Genomic DNA, 20816 nt, shown 5'->3' with positions numbered 1-20816 from the left:
ATTTTGCATAGCTACTTAATTGGCAGTAATTATACCTAACCAGGTCTGATGACTGTGGCATCAGAGAGAGTTATTAACCATTTCCTTCATACTTATATCAACGTCATATCCAATGATGGCTCCAGATAGAGTTAGAAGAAAAGAGGGTGCCAATGTCAGACAGAGGCAGTCAAATAAAGAAGATCTTCTAGTAAAAGACAGACATATTTTTCTCCCTCGCCCTGTAGGGATATAACAGCAAGTAAATACATGAATGTGGAAATATGAAATGAATAATTCAGCACCCATGGCAGTGTCTGTAGAGGGCTTAACCCAACTTGCCCAATCGGGTTAATATTCTTGGTAGAGTCTCAATAAAAAAGAGTAATCATCATGAGGCTCAAATTGCAAAGGTCTATCCGTTTCCAGTTTGGAAAATAGTAATTTTGACCCCCTGAAAATGATCCAATACTTAGAATTCAGTTCAAAGCTACAGATATTAAAGTGTTCATGGGTAATAAGTAGAATGGATTTGCTCACATGAAGCCACCAAACCTAATTAGTGGACAGCTTTATTAAAAAAACTATTTCAATGTGGACATTCATGCAACCACAGGGGAAAAAAAGTATTAATGTCTGTACAGAAAACATAAAACTTGAATTACAGCCTTGGGATTTGATTTTCAGTCTCTTTTTTAAGCCAGAGCTTCCATCTTATTAGTTAAACGTCATCTTCAAGCAGCTAACTCACATAATGGTGTTAACATATGATTCCTCCCTATGTGGTTTTCTTTGGCTGTGATTTGTTATACATGAATCACATGTGACTGGACACCAACTGAACATGTGAACAGTCACAATGTTATTTCTTTAAGGAAAGTCTAACTACTCAGCAGCCATTTTGGAAAGACAGATCATTGTTATTTCATTCAACTTGGACAAGGTGCTATTCTGCAGAACCATGCAATCCACTTGTATTGTATCCCTGGGAAAATATAACAAAAAACACTGTAAAATTTGGCCTCAGAATATAATTCAACAAGCAACAGAGAAGTATAATACATAGAGCTTACACAGGGAGGAGTAGTCAACTAAGGCACAGATGTAAAGGAAATTTTACCCAAAAAAATCTAACAAGTGAAAAAAAAAATCTATTTTAGATTGAAAATAGATCAATGTAAACAGCTAACAGCTGTGAATAGAGGTTAATACCTTGATCATGGTTATAGTATGTGTGAACATACTGCCTGCATGCACATAGATTAGATTTAGGAGGACTCTTATAGGCCATCTTATAGGTGGTGACTGTTTTATAGGCATAAATTATCATAAGCTATTGCTCTTTGCCATGTGTATTTTCCAAATAACCAGTAAGGTATGCTATTGTTTCCCAATTTCTCCAATTTCACTTATACCCATCGCACCTACATGGTATTATTCAGTAAATAACAGCCTGTTATTTATTTATTTATGTGTTGATTAGTACAGTTTAAATGATAGGATAAGAGAAGCTAGCCAAGCAGATACCATATGGTGATGAGCACCAATTAGTAAGAGAATCATCACCTTCCTTGTTCTGTAAAGTTATTTGAAAGCCCAACAAATAATTTACATCATAAAACACAGATAACTTATTTGTGCACACAGATTGCATATTGTGTGCATGACTTATCAATAATAAATGAGCATGTTTATTAGGGACAAGCATTTTACTTTATGATGCTGTGCTTTACCATGTATGATTAGGTTTTTTTCATGCCACCTAAAAAGCTCTGTGGTATTTACAAAGTCCCGGAGTCTGTCGTGTCAGGGCTATAGCACTGCATCCTGTTGGTTCTGTTGTTCTGATCCCATGAGATTGGTGTCTTGGGAGTTTTGAGGCCAGTTAACACTTTGGACTCTATGTGGTCCAAACAGGTTAATTTTGGGCCCACTGGTGTCCTGCTAGGGAAGACCAGTATTCTAGGGAAGTGTTGTTGCCATGTGGGAATTATAATTGGTTGGCAAAATAAATCAAGTGTTAGGGTAACATTAACTGTACTGCTAGGATGCAGATTTTCCGAGCAGAACCTGCTAACAAGTTAAGCAGTGTTACTCACGTTACACGTCAGTGATTTTAATGTTGTGGCTGATCATTGTTTATCATTTCCATTGTCACATTGGGATGTCACACAATGAATGTGATGAAGCTCTCTGGTTTCTCTCTCTTCTCCTTCTTTTTGGGCGAGAGAAAGAGCAGTGCTGCACATAAAGCTGATGCCGCTCATATTTCATGGCTCTGAGAATGATATTCACTTCACTGAGATATCTCTGCTACACAGGCACCACCGTCAGAGTGGACTTATTGCAGAAATAGATGCATCATGCCCTCACCCAGCTTCCAAACACATCCATCCGCCACCACAATCACACTTTAGAATGAAGCAACAGCTGACACTAAATAGATCCAGCTAGCAGGAGGCAGTTATCATGCAGTGTATCCATGAGGTGGAGGTCACTGTTACCAAAGAGCTGCGAGATGGAGGGAAAGCGAATGTTCTGACAGTAAATTACATGTTGGATCCACATGTTCAATCAGAAGCCTCTGCCTGAGATAGATGTCATATATCGCTAATGTAGCTTATTAACCTTTTGATCTGCACAATAGAAATGCATAAAGTGCAATGTTTGGCTCATGGAAATTACACACCATCAACAATACATCATGTTTTATTGTGCTGCCTTATTCAGTGTGGTGTGTTGAACATAACACTGTGATGCTGTAAGCTATTTATGGCGTTTTTACACTGTATTATTTAACTGGAGTTTCCAGTTAGAGATTCTTTATATATACAAACTCAGGTATTCACACAAAAACATTTTCAACAGCTAGCAAGAATAATTCCTTGTTGTTCCCTGATTATGTAAATATGGACTTGTTTTCAGATTTCATATTAGAAGCCTGAAAGTAAGGTTCTTTCAAAGATTTCTTTCTGCATCCTTCTTCATGTCACACCCACTCTTTGACTGTATATAAATTTACCCACTCCAAGTTGCACCATGTTTTTCTTCAAGGTAAATGACACTTCAGTGATATTCTGGCTTTCATCATTTGAAGAAACTTTGAAGAGAAGATCAACTTTGAAGAATAAGAAAGAATGTTCAATGAGCATTTAAAATACAGAACATGCATGAAAATGGAGAGTGCAGCTACTGACTGATCGAGACCGTGTGCAGCCCAGTGTTCAACAGACTCGAATATTTGCACATTATTCCTTTGTTGATTAAGGACCAAAAATTATGTACACAAGCAAGAATTAGAGAGGTGGAGTAAGAGAGATTGTGGTATGAGCTGAGGTCAAAGCCGGTAATGTTGAAATAATGAACTTGCAGCTGGTCTTGGAGCTAAGCAGTTATTTGTTGTACTACAGAAGACACTTTAGATTTATATAAGTTTCTTTAAAAGAGCTAGGGCAATCATTATTACTCCAGGTTAAATGTAACCACTACGTACTTCGGCATGCATATTACAGCAGTAAGTGTAATTCCTTATTTCCACTATGTAAAAAAAATTACAGCTCTTTTCACATGGAAGCTTCTTGTTGGTATCAGATGGCATTTGTTCTGCAAGTATTTCAGATCTACTGTTAATAAAATCATATTGTTGTTCCTAGATCTTAAAGTTAGACACAACATATCACACCATGTCATATTGTCTTAACAAAAACTAAGCAAAGTGCAATAACAGTGAATGAAAAACTAATTAGCCCCCATGATTAAAAAGCTTGTAGAACTTTCTTTAGGAAGGCTTGAAAGTGATGGAGGAATCGAGGCTTAAGCTCATTGAGGTTTGCAGGAACATAGAGTTTTGCTGCAATCATTTGGAGAGAAGTACTTAAAATGTTTTCACATGCTCTCAGATCCCGTTTTTTTTTTTGGTTTTTTTTCATACCTTACTCTGCCTCTCTTGCTGTCTTGAGACAAAATAAAGCAAATTGCTTGTCTGTGACATAAGAGGCTTCTTCCTGCTCATGACAGGCACAAACGTCATTCGGGTCAGCAGCTCCCGCTGGGACAGTCATTAGGTGAAATTATTTGCATACTGTGTCGCTCATGGCTGATGGCTGGTACACCGTTCTCCGGTGACTTCAGAAAATCAGGTGTTTTGGCTGAAATAGATCAAAGCCAAGAAAAAAAAAGTCAACTTGCATTGAATTAACAGCTAAAGGACAGCCCCAAAGGTCTGAATGTGGGTATATTTGTGTGTGTGTGTGTGTGTGTGGATAAGTGGAGTGGAGTAATGCACATATTTTCATGCAGGTTCTTGCTTTTTTAGAGAGAGACTGATGGGACATGAAAGGGATGAGCCAAGGTTTGATGTGATAATGAAGCGTCTTCTTTAGTTTTCATCTTTTCTTTTATTCAAACCACTCAGCTGCACCTATTTGTCCAACAAATGTTTTGGTAGGCCTCTAAAGTAGTAGTCAACTTTCTGGTATTTACATGGGAATATCATCATCTTCAGGTTTTGTTTGAGGTTTTCTGACTTTAGAGAATGAAATGGTTGCAGATAAACTGGATGTCAGAGGTTTTTTTTTTTTTGTTTTTATAATGCCGCACTTGTGAGACCTCCTCTGAGTCACGCAGGCATTGCATGGAGCATTTGCACATTTGTATGTCATGCTACACCCCCTCCCTCCAATGTTTTTTATATCAGAGAAACCCAGAGATTTGAGACTTGTCTTGGTTGGTAGAGGTGAGCAGTAGTGATGCTATGGTTAATGCACTGGAGCGTTTAGCTGTACATGGGAAGATTTACCGGCCTGTGAAGCCATAAACCTACAATTACAAACCCTAACAACTCTGGCGCAGGCTGCCTGTACAGCACAGTTTTCCTCTGGGCTCAAGGATTTAAGCTTCACAATCAGTCAAGCGTGACTTAAGAAGCTAATTGCACAAGAGTGACACACACACACAACATCCTTACGGGAGAAAGAGTGATGGTGGAGGTGGAATTTTGTTTGAAATTCATCAAATTTTAATCCAGTGCGTACATTTCCATATTTCCATATTTATCTCTACGCTTCTAGCATCCACTTCCTCTCTGCATGTCATTTTGGCCCTATTAATAGCTAAAACCAGTCCACACCTAACGCACACATTCACAAGCACAATCTCATTTTTGTCACCATGGCGTCTTAACAGGTACTGGCATTCGAAGACATGTGTATCCCAAGGTAGATAGCGCTGTCAATGAATCACATCGTTTTGCCAGAGTTGGTAAATTGACTATTTGAAGCAGGAAACAGATGAGACTGGGCCGAGTCACAGATAAGATGTAGGTTTCATACTCTCTCCCTCTTCTCCATAATGAATCAGTGTATTTACTTAGACCAATCTGCCCCTCTGAAACGGCCCCGCAATTGCTCTGTCTCCTCTGCAGCATTGTCACCCCCCCTACCCACCCCTGTTTTGTCTCCCCCACCCCCTCCTCAAAGGTAATTGCTCTTACCTGAGACACTGTAATGGATCCTGGATGAAGTATTGACCGCTGCTAGATTTTGATTAAGGGGCTGTAGGGCAGAACACGTCTTTAATGAAACTGAGGAATCAGCATTCTCTAGCTGGTGCGTCCAAGCTGGATGCCGTGCACTGTGGCCTGCAGGCACCTTGATTAGGACCTGATCCTCAGCAAATCCACAGTGGGCCAAAGCTCCCAAATTAAAAGCAACAAATCCATCCATTAATAAAACCTGAGGTGTGTGTGTAGTTTTTCTCTGGAGGCCTATAATCATTAAAGATTTGGGCATTCATTTACTGTAAGCTTCACACACATATTTACCCACCAGCACAGTCATCCACCTTTTTGCTCCCTTGCTGGTACACTAACTTGCTCATTAATACACTCAATCACATTCCCCTTCATATAGGAAAGGTCAGCCTTTATTGGTTTGAATTTTAGCAGGAGGGATAACTTGCATTAGTTTCTCTTATCCTGTTCCTTAAATTGCCTTTTTGCTTGTGTTAAAAACTGATTGCATCTTGGTCAGAGATGAAAGGGAAACAGCTAGCTCCCCATGTTCTTTGAGCGTGCAAATGGACATAATCTAAAAGGCGAGTATTAGCATGCTAAAAGACACCACCACTATGATGAACACCATTTGCAAGGGCTTAATGCGATAGCCGAGTAAGATGATTAACTTTGAATCCATTTAATCAACCACAAGCGCTTTCTCAAATAACCAGCTGTCTAGCGTTCGGGTAAAACTTCCCTCAAATCTGCTGGGAAATGGATAGATGTGTCAAATCACAGAGTGTCTAAATCAGAGCAGAGGCCAGCTAAACAGAATCCTTTGAAGTGATGGACATCAAACATCATTTTGTGTGCAGCTGTTGTCATCTTTTCTCTTGTTTAAAGCTCACAATGGAGTGCAGGTTGGAGCATACGCAGCAACTCGATTTGACTGGGAAGTCAATGTGCCCTTGGGCTGCATCCTATTGACTTAAGTAGTTAAAGTAGTGGGCATCTCACCTCCTTTATCATATCGACCCCAAAGTGCATGCCGATAACCAGCTCTTCTAATGCAATGAGAATTCTGATCCTTTCAGCCAGAGCTTTAACTTCAAGCAAACAGCACAGATTTTGTGAGATTGCATTTCTGTTAACTGATAAGCACTAAGATTCTATATATTTCTGCCATACAAATAATTATTATAGAATGTCATTGACTGAGTCCAGACTTGCTCTTTCTCAACTTTTGGAAAATGTCTTTACTGAAAGTTTTCTTCTGTGATCTTTCCACAGACCTAGATGACCCGGTGGTTACAGTGCACCAGAGTATAGGAGAGGCTAAAGAGCAGTTCTACTATGAGAGGACTGTATTCCTTCGCTGTGTGGCCAATTCCAATCCGCCTGTACGCTACAGCTGGCATCGTGGGAGAGAGGTCTTGACGCAGGGCTCAGACAAAGGCGTTGAAATCTATGAACCATTTTTCACACAGGTAAGACAGAGCCAACGTGATGTTGATGTGCGTCTTAACTTAGGTAACTAAAGGAACAGCTAAATGCCTTAAAATATTACTATTTGATATGTAATCTGCGGTCATGATGTGTGCCATACAACTAGAAAAAAAGTTGGTTTTTTTTGTGTTTTTTTTTTTTGCAAGAAACTGCTGTTACAGCAGAGTTTGGTTCAGTTATTGAAATTTTTAATTATGAATAAAGAATTTTATACCTTTTTCCTATTTGCAAAATAGTTGTATCAGTTATTGAACAATGGCAAAATATTATTATTATTCAGATATTTTAATAAAAAATATACAAAGAAAATAGCTTTAAACACAATTAAGATCTTTTGAGCAATGTTTTTTTTTTTTTTTTTTTTTTTGGACCATTGATTCAAAAATTGTTTTCTAATATTAGAAACTATTTGGCTAAAATGCCTTGATCTCCGTTTAATAAATTAAATGCCTCCAATGCTAGGAGGAGTACAGAGGGGGCCCACATTATGATGAAGCCTCCACTATGTTTGCCAGTAGGTTGGAAGAGTGTTCTTTAGCTTATGGGCGTTGCAAAGAACAAAATCTTTTACTGCCCAACTAAAAAGCTTTACTTTGTCTCTTCTCTGTCTATATTTTCCCATAAAGACAGTATCCTATCTAGGAACATTTTTTAAAGATAACATGTATTCACTTAATGGGGTGTTTTTTTTTAACACTCAGTCTCCAGGTCAGCATACAGCAATGACATTGGTTGTTAAATTGTAATTAATGAAACCTATTTATTTGCATTTCTTTCTAAATATATTCAAGACTCTGTGCTTAGTACATAGGTTTACCTATAATTGTGACCACCTTGGAAAACAAACAAAGAGAAAAACACAAAACAAGCAAAATCATAAGTATATTTTAAATATAAGTGTTAAAAAATGCACAGAGGAATAATTGTTAAAGAAAATCCAGAGATGCAGGAATAATTTACATATTTACAACATGAAAAACATTTTCAAAGAGAACTCATTACTATTCAGAAGCCAGTGTTGGATCCTCTAAAACTTGCAGCTGAGGCTGCGTAAGCAAAATAAAGTAGTGAATAAAGGGAAATCTAGCAAACATTTTCATTATAGTTCCAGTAGTATTTTGTAAATCATCTCAGTTTGGATCAGCTCAGAATCTTATGACATAGTGGTGTATATAGGGGGAGGATGATTATAGCTGAGGAGTTAATTTTTTGTGTATTTCTTTTTTATTTGTGCCCCAACAAATGTGGTTACAAATTTATGAGAGTATGCATCAATCATAATAATATTAAATACACTTTTGATGGAATATACTGAGAATGTATATCTCATCCTGCAAATATGCAAATGACAACCTTTTTCAGCCTTTTTGTTTGGCAATGAGTAAAGAGCATGAAGTGTTATCAACAAAGTGTATTTTCTCCACAGATTTAAGTAACCCTTCAGCTTCTTATTAAAAAATCTAAATTTTCATTCAAAGACAACATTGTGCTATAGAAAATATTATAAGTTTCATTCACCTTTCTATGCCAGAAAAAAGAGTTCTGTTTGTGTTCAAACCTACATCAAGGCTGACTCTCCCCAACAATGAGACAGTAGAACAATGAAACGTGTACTCATTAACCCAATGAATAGCTAAACTAGATTTCTCTAACCCAGTTTCACGGTTTACATGCATATTGAGAAACTGCAGATGTAGAAAGTAAGTCCGTCTAGCAAGTGGATTTTCTTTACTGTCTAAAAATTGAGAAGCTTTGTCCTAAAAGGGATTTCTTGCCTTCAACAAAGAACTGATTGAGATTGTTTAGTCACTTGTGAAGGAATTGTAGTTTTTGAATTGATTGAGTTGAATGTTATTTGTACATGGAGCTTTGGCATCAGAGGGAATGAAAGTATATGAGAAATGAGGGACATGAGAGTGGAAAAGAGGCTTAGGAAATAAAGAAAGAGAGAAATTGACGTTTGGCCAAATGGAGAAAGATGGCTGCCGAGTAGTGTTAACATTGTTAAACTTAATTAACAATCCATTTAAAACTCATACTTAAAACATAGCTATCCTATTTTCTGCAGAAATAATTGCAGGCATTTTTATGTTTACATGCATTTATTTATATTAATATTGATGCCAATTCAAATCAAATGTTCTTGTGATGGTAGCCTGAAGACAAACATTTTAACAGCATTTTTCAAGAAATGAATAACTCCATGGTTTTTGTATAATTGGACATAACGTCATCAAACTTGGTATGGTGTTTTACATCTTATATCTTTGGTTAAATATTTGTAAAGCTACAGACAGACATAAAGGGTGACCAGTAGTACAGATTTATGAAGAAAAAAAAATAATAAATCACGAATTTTGGCGATAATAATATAATATAATTTTCGTCTCGTCTTTGTTCGTGAACTAAAATGTCGATAGATTTTAGTCCAGTTTTTATTTAGTGAATTACATTTTCATCTTGTCTTTATTAGTCCACTAAAATGCATCTGATTTAGTCTCAGTTATTGTTTATTAATGGGTTTTGGTCTCATCTAGTCTAGTTTTCATCCAGTGAAAAATGTGCGTTGACAAGAATATTTTCATTTAGTTTTTGTTAACAAAACTAACACTAGCTCAGATGAAGGGAGTAAAAAAAAAAAACTGTTTTTCTCTGATGCAGCCATCAACAGAGCAATTGCCTGCTTCGCTGCTCTTTCGCATTAGCAGGAAAAACAATGGCGCCCACTCGGGGATTTTTTAGAGGGCAGGCTCAGTCAGCTGGGGACGGGTAAATGGCGGTATCCACAACTAAGGAGAGTGTTCATTTCCCGTCTTGACGTCACACGGGGAGAGATTTCAGACTCACCCATTCAAACGTATATTCACCATAAAGTGGAGCAAGCAAGTGAGAGAGGAAGCAGGATTTTTTCAGTTTGGGGACTTGTTTTTTGGCTACGGGGAGTCAAATGACTTTTAGAAAACATTTAGAAAGTATGGGACCTTTAATAATTTATTTTAAACCACATTTAATTTGAATCAGTAATTTAGAGCAGGGATTGAACAATGAAGTCACAATATAACTTGACACTAACCTTGAATGAATGAGCTATAAATATGCATCATAAATGGTTTCACAAATCAGAAACTGTGTTTTAATGAATATAGATGTTGTTTAGGACTTTTCAAGTGCAGGTTTGAAGAGTCTAAGAGTTGTAGTTTTTTCACAGGACCTGGTCTAAAGGAGTCCAGATGCCAAAAACGTCATAAAATGAACCTAATTTGCATTTTCACAAATAGAAGAAAGGTTTCACAAATCAGAAACTGTGTTTTAATGAATCTAGATGTTGTTTAGTCAAAGAGATAATCAGAGAAAGTATTCAAAGCAGATAAACCCCTAGCCTGTCACGCCAAAGACTCTGTTGGACCTAAAAGTAGTGCAGGTCCAGTTAGTGCTGAAACAAGACCCAAAATCACAACAATGAATCAACTTTTACCGCCCATCACAGATAATGTGCCGCTCACACCAGATGAACTTACACCACATTCGCCTCTAAGGCCACATCCCCCAGCTGAACCTAGACCAGAAACTAGTTTGTTTAAAGAAAAAAGCTGAGGCAGAAACAGACCCAAGATCACAACAAAGATCTTAGGTCTACCGCCCATCACAGATAATGTGCAGTTACACCCGCCTCTCAGTTCAAGATCACTAGAAGTAACTGGACACGAAATGAGATTGTTCACAGAAAATAATGCTGCTGAACAAAGACCTGTCACAATAACAAGAAAAATACCTTTAACCCCCATCACTAGTGATGTGCAGCACAGCCCAACTCAGCATTAACCACATCAGCCTTTCAGCATAAGTCCCCCATTAGGAGACAGACCTGTAAAGTTCACAATCACATCAGAAAAGTACAGAAGGGCTCAGAAAGAAACAAAACATGTCAAGTTTCCATGTTAGGAATAAAATACAAGATGCAAATGTATTATATACAGAACACACTTCACAGATATCCAGGTCAAAAATAGAAATAAGATTTAGATATAGATATATATATATATATATATATATATATATATAATAGATATATATGTAAAACAAACAGCCAATGATGTATTTTATCAGCAGGTGTTTACTTTGGGTGATGCTGCTGCAGGACTTTTATCACTGCGGCACAAACACTCACACTTCAATGATAAAAGGAAAAAGCTGTTTTTATCCAGATCAGTTTTATCAGTTTCTTCATCAATGTTGACTGTTTAACTTCAGTCATCACATCTGCTGGTTTTAGGACAGAAATTATCGCCATGGAGATGGTTGTTGAGATGATGATATATGAATTCTGAGTTATGATCTAGAACATGGTAGAGATAATTTACTAATGACATGAGTGAATGAGAATGGAGTTGCAAACCAGGCTTCCTCCACTCCCAGAGATTAGGATTGCATGATTCTAACAATCCTAAAACAATCCTGCCTATAGAAATAGCAAATGTCATTATTATTTTGTACAATATGTCTAAACTTGCCCAAAACCTCCTCAGTCAATAGAGGGGCTCATTCGTAGAGGACCCAATAAAAGCAACAGCTGAGAGTCCACTTTTTTCTCCTCTGATTTCTGCTTTGGTGGAAGAGATTTGTTTTAGGTTCAGCTTTATACCTTCTTACCTCCATTATTCTTCATTTCCTCCTACCCTCTACACCTTTTTTCAGCCTTGCAAATGTTTTATATTCCCAGTGATGCTGCAAAAATGCAGTGGTAGCATTTCAAACTCAGTACAGAGAACTGGTTTGGACAATAAAACCGCTGCTCAGAGCTGCAGTTTTAATGTAGAAACCTTGTCATTTCTGCTGCTCTCACATCTCGTGCCCTTATTTTCCCACAACGTGCTAGAGAATAGCACGACTGTGTAAGGTCTATTTCATTCTCTTGATGATGTGACTTTTTCTTAGAGGATTTGTCTGAATTTGTCTGAAAACTTAACTGGTCCCATGTTTCAAGAAAATCTCATAATTGGGTCTTTATATTCTAAATTTAACAATATTATTGAATGCAGTTGATGTCCATTAAGTTGGTATAATAGTGTTGCACTGCCTTGATTTACCTGTGTCCCATGAGCCATTAGGAAGTTAGCTATTTTTTCTGTAAAGAGATTTATAAGCAATTAAATAAGTTGAAAATGGTAACAAGAAGGGTGTTAACTGATGTGAATGCCTATCCCTGCACATGGACAGTCCAATTGTGTACTGGAAGGTCTATAATAAACCAAAGAAGCTAAAAAAAAACATCTAATATAACTTAAACCTAATATGTCATGTTAGTGGATCTTTGTTTTCACAGTATTTCACAGTACTCAATGTTCTATGTATCAATAGCACTAATCTATGAAGTATTACTTAATTAAATAATAACAGCTTTAAATCATTTTCTAAAATGGTTCTTTTCAGAATTTAATAGAAAAAATTCTATCTATTTTATCCTCACATACCTATGTCACTTTCTCTGAAGTCACAGATTAGTGTAGCTTTCATTTGGTCTTAACAGCCAAAGATTTCAAGTTCAGGTTTAGGTTCTTTGTTCCCAAAAATGACATTAAAACATGAAAATGAAGCTGGACAGAGTTTTCTTGAAGCTTTTGTATACTTTAGTGGTCAATATTCTCATTAGTATGATCACCATTCCCCTCAGTCTGGCTGGTTTAATGCATTTTGACTTTTCTTTTTCCTTTCATGGCTTTTTGATTTTCCCAATGGATTTCCTTTCCACTTGCTGCCTTCCCCCTGCGCTGACTTAAGTTTGTACTCAGATTACTACAAACCATATCCCCTGGTATCTGCTTCAAAGCAAAGGAGGTGACAGAAAATAAAGAAGGTGGAATGTGGGTTCCGTGGCTAATGTGATACAATTAAGTTATCCTTGCGCCTCCGTGGGTATGAAAGGGTTTGAAAGACATCAGTGGCTGCCATGTTTTTTTTGGACGGCTGCAGCATGTGTCTGACTCATGTTTTAATCTGCCTCCCTTCTCGCCTCCTCATCCCTACGCCCACACCCCGGAGTCAGCCAGATCAAAGGGTTACATCCTCATCATAACCTTTTGGGTGAGGCTTGTGGCTGACAGGCCCAGTTGGAATCAAACACAAATTCTCCATGAGATAGCCATTTCTGTGGAGAGATCCCCTACTGAGCTCATCCATATTTCTGGAGCTCAGCACCGAAAATACTGCAGGCCTTTTCTGTGGAGTAATCCACCCATCAGTGTTGAGCTAGTTGTCTTTTTTTTTTTTTTTAGAAAAATAAAAGTATCATTTGTATTTTGTTTATATATATATATATATATATATATATATATATATATATATATATATATTCAATTCTCCTCTTCTCTCCCTTTTGTCTTTGGTAAAACTGTATACATATTCATGTCTTTGACCTTTCTTGGGAGCTGTTTGGCCTTTGTCATCGCCTTCCCAGGATCTAGTTTTTGGCATGTCTTTTACTTGATTATGTTGATATTTCTGCACATATTTGCATACCACTGTTGGTTTGGTCTGAGCTGCAGGGGGAAACAAAGATACTGAAGCTGAAGAACCTGCGTCCTCAGGACTATGCCAACTACAGCTGCATCTCCTCAGTCAGAAATGTGTGTGGGATTCCTGATCGGAGTGTTATCTTCAGGCTCACAAATAAGACAGGTACTCAAGAGGAATATTGATTTTCCAGCATAATCAGTTCATTACATCCAAAATCACATTTTTTTAAATGATATTTAAAGTAGATAGTAATTTACATAATCCCGTAATGTGCAGCAGAACAAATTAAACAGTGTGAAGATGGTTTTGCATCTTGACGCCTGCACTGTCTTTCTCCACAGCCTCTCCATCCATCAAACTGCTGGTGGAGGATCCTATCGTGGTAAATCCAGGTCAGACGGTATCCCTAGTGTGCATCACCACTGGGGGGGAACCACCCCCAATCCTCACATGGGTCAGCACCAATGAAAGCCTGCCACAGAGAAGCGTGGTAAAAGGGGGAACTCTCACGCTACCAGCCATCTCCTCGGATGAGGCGGGAATCTACAGTTGCGTGGCAAGTAACAATGTGGGGAACCCAGCCAAGAAGTCCACCACCATTGTGGTGCGAGGTGAGAAGGCATGACTGCATTTACAAATACACAAAATCCTACATTTCTCAGGATTACAAGTGTTTAAGCAATTAAAACTGAATGTGTTCTTAACACAAATCAGATAACGTAATTCTGTATGCTTAAGATTAAACAGGAGATTATCTATGACTGGGAATGCCTGCTGCTAGCAACACAGCAAAGAGGTTTTCTCTTTAAACTTCTTTAGATCATTTAGGAAAATAATTAGCTTTTCATCCTTCTGACTTGTGATTTAATCACAATCATTTATAATTGTAGTTGCATAAGGCTTTCTAAAAGGAAAGATGAGATGATTTTATCTTCAGTGTTTAAAGTTTTGTGTCAGCTTGACCTAAAAGAAAGAGCTGAACAAAAAGGTATAAAAGTCAAAGAACTGTCCAAAAAGATGATGACATCAAGATGACAGACTTCCTCATCAGGTCTTCCAGTCCCAGAGGCAGCGCAAATCACCTAAAAGGAAGAATTAAATGTCTATGAACAACAACAGAGCTAATGAGAGAACATAAAAAGGGCTTGAAAGTAACACGCACTTCCAAAAAACTTGCTTTTAGTGAGGCGCTGACTTCTGTGATCTTAAAAAAAGTGAGGTAGAAACCGAAGATTTTGGGTTCACTTCCCTTCTTTACATGGTCATCTCTGTTAACTTCACCGAATTGATGTTTTCAACCATATAATCTTTATAGGACTAAATAATAAAGCTTGGGAAAATAGAGTCCAAATTCCTATCCCAAACACAAAGTTGATGTGTAGCTGGTTAAACAGTTAAGGTCTTATGTTTTTGTAATAAGAGTACTGAAGCGTAGTCACATCTGGTTTGACTATGTTAAAGAGCCCATTTTATTTTTAAATTTAAAGCCTGTTAGGCTCTGGTTATAGGTACTTTAAACTGGCACAGTGTGTGGAACAGACTGAGCTGGCGTTGTTAAAAAGTCTTGTTAGTGCAACTTAAAGTAGAGAACAAATACTTACATATTGTTCTGACTTTTCTGGCATTAGACCACAGTTGGTGCTTAAGTATTTCAAGGGTAGTTTAAAAAGAAAGAAGAGAGAACATATCATGTTCTAATTTCATATTATTGTCTCTTTATGATGATCGACAATTCAGTGCGGTGCCGTATGGCTCAACAAAATGAGCATGTGGTTGCATTTAAATGTTAAAGCATGTATACATATTTGATATAATCTAAAATGGCTCAGTGAAGTCTTGCAATCCAGGGCTCTTGCAAAACTGCTCCTCTGCATGAGGAATAACATTAACACCAGATGCGTCCTTTCTTTAGAGATAGGGAGTTATAACTGAGCAAAGGTTCTGTTGCAAACAAGTCAAAGTGACCTGGAACCCAGAAATGAGTAAATATTTACCAAAACTAATGTGAAACCCCCAAAAAAGATTGAATATGTGTGTATGTTGTGAACAGTAGAACAGCTGACATTTGACAAATGTCAGGAGAGAAAAGAAATTCAGGTAAAGCCAAATAATCTGGCAAAAGGAAGCAGGTGTTAAGTGGGAGGGGGAGTTGTGTGTTTATCTATGCAACATCGAAATTTATGAAACACTCTGTGAAGATGTAAAATTGTCTTTTCCACCTGAAAGGCTTGGATTGATGCATCGTAAGAACAAAGAGAATTTTGATGACTTGGAACAAAACCAAGATTGAGTTTGTCTTCATGAAGACTAGAAGCAGTAATGTCATTTTCTTGTCATTTAAATGAACATACTGAGGTTAGCTTAACTAAAGAAAAACCTTAATTTCTTGTGCAATATTCTTTTCTGATGGGGTTTTCTGACCATGTATTTAAAAAAAAACATTAAAAATAAATAAATAAATACATTAAAAGTAATTAATGTCTCAAGCCACTGGAAATGTGACTTAAGTGTGACTCCAAGTCCCAGACTCTAGTCCCCATCTCTGTTGTCAAGTCCCCAAACCAGCTGGCGATGTCATACTTTAAAACAGACTGTCTGTTAAAATATAAGATAATATTTTTACACATACTGAAGACTGATGGATTAGTGCACAGCCCTTCTCCACCCGTGAGTGCCAGCTTAAGCTATTATCAGTGTAAACCCCCAGGTATCCGTATGAGTTGATATGCTCAATGTTATGTCCACGTATGGCCACAGGACTGTGATCTCCCACTGCCCTGTTGTCCACTAGCATCTCCACTCTCTTCTCTGTGTTTATTTGAAGCTGGTGGGCATCACAGCAATCCACAAGCTTATCCACACCAGATCTCTGGCTGCATAAGTTGCCACAAATTTTTAACAGACTGAGAGTGTCGTCTGAAAACTTCACCACATATTGACCCGACAGGGAGCTGACACAGTCATTTGTGTACAATATAAGTATATTATTGTAATGTTAGATAAAACAGAGTTGAATATCACCTGCTGTGGCCTGTTGAACAAGGAGTGGTACCACTTGATTAAAAATGCATTGACATCCAGCTGAATAATTTTTTTAAGAAGGGTGTGTGAGTCAAAAGCTGAGCTAAAATCAATATAAACATGTCATTTATTTACATGAATTGTAACAATAGCCATGTATAAACCTGTAATCTGCTGCTCGAGAGATCACTTGATGGTTGGGGGTTTGGCAAATGTTAACATCATCACATTACAAACACCACCAGAAACAGATTGTGTCTTCGTAAAACTGCAACTCTTATTTGTTGCTCCTTACACTGACATGCCTGTTTAGTTGTGGTGCAAACAGTGCTTTTAAATGCAAGTTACTCATTTAGAAAGTATATGCATTGATTAAAAGGCTGAATGTTTTATTAAAGGAGAACCATAAAACCCAACTTCATAAATGTAGCAAAAAGAAATCTCATCCCTACTTTTGCTTTTGTGCATACAGACAGTTTTAGTCATGAAACTACACAGAATTTTATGCATGTGGCCTCAGGATGTGTATTTTCTGTGGTAGAGAAAAACTCCTTTTGGTGTGGACTTTGGGCATTGAAACTTCATAGACATTTAAATGCACAAAAATAGCTCACTGAAGGAAAAAAAAAAAAAAAAAAAAAAAAAAAAGCCCAAAGCATAACATGACCTCTTTAAGTCCTGTTTTATTTATTTTTCTTCACATATGAAACAGCATTTGTGCATTATGTGATTTTCTTTAAAGTCTGTACATAATTTATTTTTCAATGATATAATTTTTCTTCCATTTTTTTTTACATGTCCTTATATTATGTGAAATGTGTTCTCGCCTCAAAACGACAAGATGTTAGACTTCTATTCCAGCTGTGATAACTTATAGACAATTAAAGATGGTGCAAGAGGCAAACGAGTGTGAGATCCTTAATTAAAATGCACCGATTTCATGAGTGGTTAACAGCAGTTTAACGAGAACAGCAGGACAAGGGTCATTGGTGGCTGCTTGGGTATTATCAGGAGAACATTATTTTCCAAGCTGCTGTTCACCTGAGTGGCACAGGAGGCAGAGGAGCATCTGATCTAGCTGTAGCTCATTAAGGAAACAACCATTTTCTCAGCGCTACTTTTAGCATGCTTGCCATAATGACAGTTTGTCGGCAGATGCCTTGTGGAGGATGAGCACTTTTAGATACGAATATGGTTCTTTATATGTACTCAAATGCTGAGATCCTAAAGCCTTTACCATCCAAAAAGAATTGCTGTTTTATTGTAAACCTATGCAGATGCAGCATAAGACAAGAGAAAACCAACTGATGTGTGTGAGATATAAAAGATCCCAGTGCCCTAAATGTGAAGCTGCAGGAACCTCTTGCAGGTGTCCAAAAAAGATTCATTAATTAGTGAAAGCCCTACAAAGAAAACAGCATTCAAGCAACAATCCTAATGCAGAAAACATGTTTTGCTTTGCATTTTAACTTTCCAGAGAACATCACGCACACACACACACACACACACACACACACACAAATGAGCATATTCAAATCCGACTTAGCGGAAGAGTTCACAAATGCAAGATCCCCCACAGTTTTCTCCTTTCATCTCAGATATTATGCCACAGCTCCATCATCAGGTTGCCTCCATACTCCATTCAGCCTGTTTGGAAGTTTTTATTTAAGCGGCCTTATACTCTGTGGGATGAAAATCAAATCACCAACAAATCATTTCTAATGGCCCCCTTGACAGATAAACCCATCTTCTGTATTGTGAAAATGCCCATACAGCTGAGGACTTAAGAACTGAGAGGCTTACATCAAAGAGACGATGTCAGGTGTCCCATGGGAGCAAATAAGTCAGAGCACGCTCAGTGCAGGCGATTGCTTCTATAAATATCACACTCATTGATGTGTCATACACCTGGAGCTCACAATAGCTCTCCTATGAGATCCTGTTGAATATCATCCATTAAAAAAAGAAATAAATAAAGATGATGCTGAAATCTGACTGAATTATATAACTTCTAGCAGATCCTTCTTGCAACAGATATTAAATGACCATCATTGTTTATATTTTTCCTTTCAAGCTTAAAAGCCACAGTGACACAACTTTTACTTAGTGACTTACCACAGAATGTCAAACAAAACACCCCCACAGAGGCTAGGTCGATAAATAAATTAACCAATTCTAATAAAGAATATCCAATCAATGAGCCAACCCGCCTCTTAGAAGAAATTAGAAGGGAAACCAACTAAAGTGATGACAGGAGGAGAGGGGATACTCAAATGACACAACAAATCAATATGTGGCTAAGGAAATTAAGGATCGATAAAAACAGGAAATAAATCTGGAACTTTCTCATCAGATCAATGAATAGTCACTCTTGTCAGAAGATTAATAATCACACATGGCCACTTAATGTAAGGAGGTAGTGTGAGCGTCACATGATCAAACTGTTTTACACAAAGTCGGAGAAGTCGAAGTGAATTTAGGCTTGGCTCTGTGAACTGATGACAAAGACGATGCTGCTTTTGTTCTGTTTATGCGACAGGTTGATGAGTTATGTGCAGGAGTGGGGGTGTGGAGAGGTGGGATTAGCATGTTATCACAAGCGAGAGAAGACCTTTCACCCCATTCTTTTTAAATTTTGTCAACACAAATTGACATTTGCAAAGCTGCATGAGTGATTTGCATTTGATTTGACTTGGGTTCTTCTTATTGTGCATCTGTTTACATATGGTGGATTTAGCCTATGATTCTTTTAAATTAATATCTGCAAGTCCAACACAGATATTGAAGATTTCTTAAAGATCTACAATTAAAAGTCAAAAGCATATTTTTTTTAGAACTTGGTAATTTCTTGTGGGCAGAATCCTAAACAAACAATGAGCTATTACTCTAATACATACATGTTTGCTCCTCTGGGTTTCAGTCTTTTAGTGAATCTTGACGTTTTCATCCTGAAGTCTTCTTTTGCCTTGTTGGCAAGGAAACATGTCAACCCACATTCTGGTGAGCTTTCTTGACTGGCTTTGTTGCCACTAAATGCTTTTGCACTCATTTACAAGACCCATGCTTCTTTGTAGAGCTATTTGCCTCTTTCTGCTTTCACTATGCTCACCAGCTCCAGTCGTCACCCCTCGAACAAAACAGAAAACGTAGTCTCAGTCTGAGCAGCAGCTCTTAGTGCTGCCAGTTCAGAGGAGTTAGGGGACAGTCAGTCTTTGAGTTGCTGTTTGTAAGTGTGTGTGTGTGTATGTTATAAGGCAAAGAAGGAAGGAATGCCAGTGCTCGCTTAGAATATGGAAAATCTACAAATATATAAGTTGTAAGTGTATTACTATGGATTTTTGAATGAAAGGCCATCCTCTTGTGTGTGTTTGTGCATGCATTAAAATTCATGTGTTCAAGCCTTATCTGTACTTGATATATGTGATCATTCAGATGTGCCCCACAGAGTTTAATTTACATGTTTCTCAGGGTCATCCTGTGGCCTCCCTACTGCTTATCTCAGCTTGTTCATCCTTCTGTCTAGTTGTGCAGAAACCCCAACAAACTGCTGTGGCCAAAGGGGGCTGCGTGTGTGAAAACACACATCTCTCCCCAGCAGATGGTAGTTACTCTGGCCATACTGTCCCACCAGCCAGACTGCCTTCCAGGGCTTGGCCATCTCTATAGCCAGCCCAGCAGGCCACTGGCAAATACATTGCCCTGCTGACAAGATCCTTTTTATGGATTAAGAGTCTGTAAAACGACTTCAAATGCAGGTCAATGCCCTGCTTCTCCTTGTCACTCTATTCTATCAGTAGCACAGACACTAGTTTGTAAAATATTTGGTGTAGAATTGCAAAAATACTGTCTGTTTCTTTCGTTTTGTGTGTGTGGGTTGCATATTAGACATAAATATACAGCTTTAAAAATGGGGAATTGGTAAATTGAGACAGAACTGTCTGTAGATGGTGTTGAAATGGGCAGCTGGCCTGGCATTTTGTTTTCATGTGCCCCCACACACACCCACAAAGCCGACTTTGTATGCATGTTTTTTTTTTTTTCTTTTTTTTTTCTTTTTTTTTTTTGCAAAGCAGTGCATTTTCCCTCTGTGTGATGAAGAGAAATGAGCAGCCGTGTCGCTATCAAAGATGCTAAATCAAACGGCGGAGTGTTGTCATCAGATTTTCACGACAATTCCTCCAGGATTTGCTGACAAATCCAGGTACGCTGCTTCAACATCCAACACAGCCATCATTTTCGTCTGCTAATGCAGACACGACTAATTGCGCACGCCCACATGCGTACACACATTTGAGTGTCATGG

At 37.9% G+C, this 20816-nt stretch overlaps 1 protein-coding gene across 2 annotated transcripts in view; it reads left to right on the top strand.

The window, feature by feature from the left end:
* The window catches only part of LOC121633726 (MAM domain-containing glycosylphosphatidylinositol anchor protein 2-like), a 226127-nt gene that overhangs the window by 96607 nt on the left and 108704 nt on the right, over positions 1-20816 (top strand). Inside the window, exons 4-6 of one of the 2 annotated variants that reach the window (XM_041975923.1) lie at positions 6764-6960; positions 13522-13654; positions 13834-14103. In XM_041975923.1, coding sequence (XP_041831857.1) covers positions 6764-6960; positions 13522-13654; positions 13834-14103 — 600 coding nt within the window. Of the gene's footprint in view, positions 1-6763; positions 6961-13518; positions 13655-13833; positions 14104-20816 lie in introns of both variants that reach the window. The other variant, XM_041975921.1, reaches the window with a different exon arrangement.

This window comes from Melanotaenia boesemani, chromosome 22, assembly GCF_017639745.1.
Source record: "Melanotaenia boesemani isolate fMelBoe1 chromosome 22, fMelBoe1.pri, whole genome shotgun sequence".
Taxonomy (NCBI): domain Eukaryota; kingdom Metazoa; phylum Chordata; class Actinopteri; order Atheriniformes; family Melanotaeniidae; genus Melanotaenia; species Melanotaenia boesemani.
The sequence above is the reverse complement of the archived record's forward strand: the minus strand, read 5'-3'. Positions and strand labels throughout refer to the sequence as shown.